The following is a 5,737-nucleotide window of genomic DNA, read 5'->3' as shown; positions in this document are numbered from 1 at the left end:
TATCCCTCTGTTTGTGTGTTTGTTAAATTTGGAAATGTGATCACTCTGTGTGTGTCGCTCACGTGCTGCACACTAGAATCTGCACAGTAAAGTGGTCTCTCACTGTAGGGAAGATGTTCTGGAGTGCTGCATTACTTCATTGTTCTGCTTTAAAACCAAGTCTATGAAAATCACCACACAGGCAAGTGTGAGCAATGGCTATTATCACCTACTACATAAATATCATTACAAACTGGGAAGCATCATTAAAAATTTGGTTTTATATGGTACCAAAAACAACAGCAGAACCCATTTTGGTGCTATAGAGAACTTTTTTCTTTTTTTTTTTAAAGATGCTATGTAGAACCATATACAGCACATTCTCCATCAGTCTCAAGAGCTATTTCACCAGGCAAAGAACCCTTTAAGAATGAAATGGTTCTATATAGAAATCATGGTTCTAAATGGAATCATTCGCTTTGAAGAACCAGAAACAGAACCAGTTTTTTTTCCCTAAAAAAATTGAGGAACAACGTGTGTTCTCCATATTTTCGTCCCTAACAGCAGAAAATATTCCACTTGTTTTACTGCCAACCCCAAGGTTGAGGCACTAGCGCAGTAGTCCTGAGGGCTAATGTTAGAGCAGCTCTCCACTCATGTCCGTACACTACAGCTGGTCATTCAGCACTTAAAAAGTGCCCTTGTAATAAGAATAAGCTGACCAGTGTGAGGGGCTCGCAGTTTGGTAAAAGCTAAGCTTACAACTTCAGCAGCACGACTCTGTTTCTGGCCATTAGCTCAGTCAGGATGTGTCCTCTGGAAAAATGCCCCCACCTCCCTTCTCCAACCCCACATGGCTGCTTTTCGCTTCCTGTCCAAAAGCTGCTGATCGCCTCTCCTCCTCCAGATGGGGGAGATCAATGGCACATTCCATCGGAGACTAAATCCTGAGCAGTTGTGGCTTTTTTATGCTCCACCGAGGCTCAGAGCAAAATGAAGTGAACATGGTGGCGTTTGGAAATACGGAGTTCAGCGCACAGTTTGGTTCACTGTTTCTTCTGAAAGCGGCCCGGGGTGAAGCGGTCTCGGTAAGTGTTGAGGCGTGGTGGGTTTTTTTTCTCTGAAGCAAATTAGGTTGTACATCTGAGAGAATCCGCATTAGCCGTGTAAGGCTAATGTAAAGCAGTCAGCCAAGTTACTGCCAAGTGAATAAGCCAGTAAGTAGCCCGTGGAGTGACTCTAGCTAGCCTTCAGGCGGTGAAACTACGTCCTAAAACATTTTTTCGGAGTGCTTCTTACCTAGTTTGAGATCATGGACTACTTCATATCTAATGTTTTGTGTTTGAACCACCCCAGGTTTTCTTGCTCAGGTGACCCTAAGAGTCATGAGGTCCTCTTCCTCCCGTTTATCGAGCTTTTCTTCCAGAGACTCTCTGTGGAGCCGGTGAGTTGGACTGTTAAAGTTTGAAACAGTACTGTTGGTTTTGAGTCACTGATAAGTTTCACGAACAACGTGAATATTTGGACTGGTTAGAATAGTTACAGCTGTGCTAGTATTTACTACAAAAATAACACCGAACCACTTTACCATGGCTGGGATGTAAGGAGATTCAAGAGTTGGGAAAAATATAAAATTGAAGTTTTTGTATTCAATAAAATATTTTTAGAATACTTAACTGCTAAATTTCTAAACTACGTACTGTCTTTGAAAGAAACACCATCAATGCTTGAACTATTTTAAACTCCACGCATGGCGGATAAAGAGGTAAAGAAGAACAAAAAAAATGGCTTCTTTACAGACTGAAGTTCCTACTAAAGCCTGAGTAGACTGATAAACCAATGTAATGACTAGTTATTAATCTCAATGTTATGGAGCTTCGCTAAAGCCTGAGTAGACTGATAAACCAATGTAATGACTAATTATTAATCTCAATGTTACGGAGCTTTGCTAAAGCCTGAGTAGACTGATAAACCAATGTAATGACTAGTTATTAATCTCAATGTTATGCAGCTTTGCTAAAGCCTGAGTAGACTGATAAACCAATGTAATGACTAATTATTAATCTCAATGTTACGGAGCTTTGCTAAAGCCTGAGTAGACTGATAAACCACTGTAATGACCAGTTATTAATCTCAAAGTTATTAAACCCTTTTGAGGTATGATGGAAGTCAGTAGTGGACATGTTGATAAACGATAATCCTAGCATTTGCGTTGTAATGGACTTTTGTGTGCATGGCATGGCCTGTTACATAATAACATGTCATTATAATAAAAACACACACTTTACTCACTTTATGTTCAAATTTGCAAAATTCTGTTACTGGGATATGGTGCATTGTTGCCAAAATAATGTTGAGAACTTTGCAACTTTATTCTATAAGCAAATTGTTCAAGAAATATTTTAACAAAAGAACTACATGAGGATAACTGCAAACCAGTAACATTGACAGACATTGCAAATTAAATAAAAATTACAACAGCTACAAAAGTTTTTTTTTCCATGAGCCTCATCAAGATATATTCGAAGTGTATTCTGAATGGATTCTGAATATGTTCCCTTTTTAATGTATTGTAATGGAATGGGTTTGATAAAATGATGTTGCCCCTAGATCCGTTCAAGAATCTCACTGTAATCAGTAATTGTACCAGGCTGTATTTGGGATGTAATTATATAAAAACACATCCAGGATAAATTTTATATATAATTATTATATTATAATAGTGTTATAACAGTGTAATAGGCTACGTGTATTACTAGTATGTTTACTAAGCCAGTATGATGGGCAATTTGTCAATAAATAAAGCCCAGGCATTTTTTTCTCATGTCAATGCACGATGTATTCTTTGTTGTAACCGTATTTTTTACATAAATAAAAAAAAAACATAGTCAGTAAAAAAAAAAAAAAAATAGAGAACATTGCCAGTCTTCATTTTCACCAGCAGAGGTGAAGCGGCTTTGTTAAAGCGCAGTGCGACTCGTGAATGAATCGACTCCTGTGAACCGGTTCTACTCAATATGTCTGTCGAACCGAGTCAAGTCCAAATGGATCGAAATGTTTGTAGGGCCGTTTACGTCTGTTTTATAAGCTGAAGCCCATTAAATGTGAATAATAATGGTCCATTGAACCTATAATACCAATAATCTCATGAAACACGCTAGCCAATTGTGTTTTGGTAGGTACTATGTTTTTTCTGTCATATTTTGTTTTCACCATTAGAGTCTGAATTCAGAGTTACCGAATATAACTGAACTGAAAAAAAAAACAAAAACAGAAATAGGGTTGGAAGTCATTGTGCGCAGAAACTCGCTCGCTTAGCCGAACGAAGAGACGAAGAGGGTGAAGTTCTCCCGACTAGTGAATCAATGAATAAAGGAATCGTGCGTTCGATTCATTGAAACGGACTGTTCGAAAGAATTGATTCGTAATCCTGAATCGAACGTCCCATCCCGGCTCCTCCATGCGCACGCGCAGATTGACCTCCTCGATTGAGCTCGTCATCGGCGGTGGGAGGGGCGGAGCGCGCGTGTGTCAGAAAGCGGAGAGAGAAAAGAGGAAAACAGGATGAAACCGCTACGAAAGCTGAAACACTAGCCATTCAAAAAAAAAAAAAACACTAACACAGAAAAGCAGAGCGTTAGAGCGCCTTTAAACGGCGGTCTGTGGAAATGAGGACGTTTTTTTGAGCACACGAGCATCTCGTAATTGGGGAAGCCTGAGGAGGACAGCGATAGTCCGGTCGCGCTGTGCTCTGTGTACAGGCTGCGAGGGAGAATACGAGAGGGTAGAGAGGGGTAGAGAGAGAGAGAGGGAGAGAGAAAGAGAAGGGGGAAGGACGGTGGGAATAACACGAAGAAGACCAGCGGGGAAACAACAAGCCGTGTGTTTTTTCTGCCATTTTTCACTCTCCCTCAGATTCAGCCTCGCTTGAAGACACACAGAGCGGACTAATGTGCCGGGCTGCTTTAAGTCACTAATGCTGCTACATCTTTGAATTGAAGAAAATCTCTTCTCGGTGTTTTTGTTTTATTGTTTTCTTCTCCACTGTGGCGCGGCTGTCCTTCCTTCAGGATGCCGGATCAGATCTCTGTGTCCGAGTTCCTGGCAGAGACCACGGAGGACTACAACTCGCCGACCACATCGAGCTTCACCACCCGCCTGCAGAGCTGCCGGAACACGGTCAGCGTCCTGGAGGAGGTAAGAGGGCCTTCAGGGGAGAACACTTACACACAAACAGCCCACACTGACGGACTCATGTGTCTGTCCACGGCGTGGACGTGGAGCACGTAGCTCTCTGCTAGGCGCTTGTATTTCATCCTGTGATTCTCATTTTTGAGGCTCCACACGCTACAATACACATTGGCTTTGAGGGGCTGAGCAGATGAGCTTTGGCATGCGGAAACATAATGGGTGTCTATTGAGATACGAACACTTTGCAGTTGTTAGTCATTATAAAATACGGGGTCATTCAACTAGGACGTGCCCTTTATGTGTTGATATTCAGCTGCAGTGAGATGCTGTCAGTATCTCTGGACCTCTGAATGCGTTATGGATTGCACAGGTTTTGATGTTTTCCCTGCTCCCAACCCACCTGATCCGGCTGATCAGCTCATTAACAAGCCCTTACTGAGCTGGTGTTATTGCAAGGATAACTCTGAAATGTGCAGGGCAGCAGGCCTCCAGGAACAAGGTTGAGAAACAGCTATAGATCATATCAAAGATTACAGCATCAACTCGAATAACGGTTTCCATCTGCTTTGGGCTAAATTATAGGCACTGACCTGTGCTGTGGATCAGAGATTACATGTGGTCTGCTTTTTTCACTCTATGGATCACTGGCAGCTCAAATGGGAAAATCATAGACTAGCTGCTGCATTATTGCCTCAAATCGAAGGTTGACGTTTTAACGCAGACCCCAAGTAGACTGAATGACCAGAACGCCAAAGAAATGATGGACGAGGAGAGAATTCAGAAAAAATAGCGCATGTCATGTTGAGTTTTGTCAGAAGACTGTGACCGTGGTTGGAATTGAGATGCTGTCAAATTGCAGCTGCTGCAGTTAGCTTTGGCTAATTGAGAGTGAAACAGGTTAGCCCTAGCTGAGCAGTTCTTATTTTTACTCAGCAGAAGGTCTGAGTGCTGTCCACTTGTTCTCTTATTGCCATCTCTCATTACTGTGGTGTAAAAAACAGTCATTTGAGTGCTTTTCTTTTGTTGGGATACACTGAATAAGTCCTTTTGTAATGAGATCCTCCTCAGTTAATTAGTGAGTAACAGTAAATGCAGTGGAACGTAAATGAAGGCAGATGGGCTAATGGTTGCCATGACCTACTTGTCTGTGTGTTATGTTTATTCATGAACACGCTCTGGGAAGTGGCAGAAAACCATGCTATGAAATGCAGTAAAAAAGCTGGACGCAGCCTGCTGGGTCTTGCCTAACGAAATTCCATTAACTAGAAAATCGGATACAGAGTAATAGTTCCTTTGACATTGCTTTTCCCCTGAGATGTCTTTCTGAGTCACATGTTTTTCAGCATAGGTTAAAGGAAAAGTCCAGAACAAATACAGTTTACACAATTTTCTCCTGTCCCTGAGCATAATTGATCAGCTAAGATATGTTTGGTGTCCAGAGTTTACTTCTTTAGTTTTGGACTGGAGCTATGAGGCTAATGTAGCTAAGAACTAATGGAAGTCTGTGTCACCGAAGATCTTTTTGGGTGACAGATTTCTGCCTTATTAGCCTCGTATGTCCAGTGTA

At 41.6% G+C, this 5,737-nt stretch overlaps 1 protein-coding gene across 5 annotated transcripts in view; it reads left to right on the top strand.

Moving 5' to 3' along the window:
• Window positions 1-873: 873 nt before the first annotated feature.
• The window catches only part of asap1a (ArfGAP with SH3 domain, ankyrin repeat and PH domain 1a), a 63,246-nt gene continuing 58,382 nt past the window's right edge, over window positions 874-5,737 (top strand). For 4 of the 5 annotated variants that reach the window (XM_017714239.1, XM_017714238.1, XM_017714237.1 and 1 more), the window contains exons 1-3: window positions 874-1,067; window positions 1,336-1,423; window positions 4,050-4,176. In XM_017714239.1, coding sequence (XP_017569728.1) covers window positions 1,365-1,423; window positions 4,050-4,176 — 186 coding nt within the window. In that variant the 5' untranslated portion in view covers window positions 874-1,067; window positions 1,336-1,364. Of the gene's footprint in view, window positions 1,068-1,335; window positions 1,424-3,486; window positions 4,177-5,737 lie in introns of those variants that run through there. The other variant, XM_037547040.1, reaches the window with a different exon arrangement.

Source organism: Pygocentrus nattereri, chromosome 2 (genome assembly GCF_015220715.1).
Source record: "Pygocentrus nattereri isolate fPygNat1 chromosome 2, fPygNat1.pri, whole genome shotgun sequence".
Classification (NCBI taxonomy): domain Eukaryota; kingdom Metazoa; phylum Chordata; class Actinopteri; order Characiformes; family Serrasalmidae; genus Pygocentrus; species Pygocentrus nattereri.
Note: the sequence above shows the minus strand (reverse complement) of the source record. Positions and strands in the feature narration are given on the sequence as shown.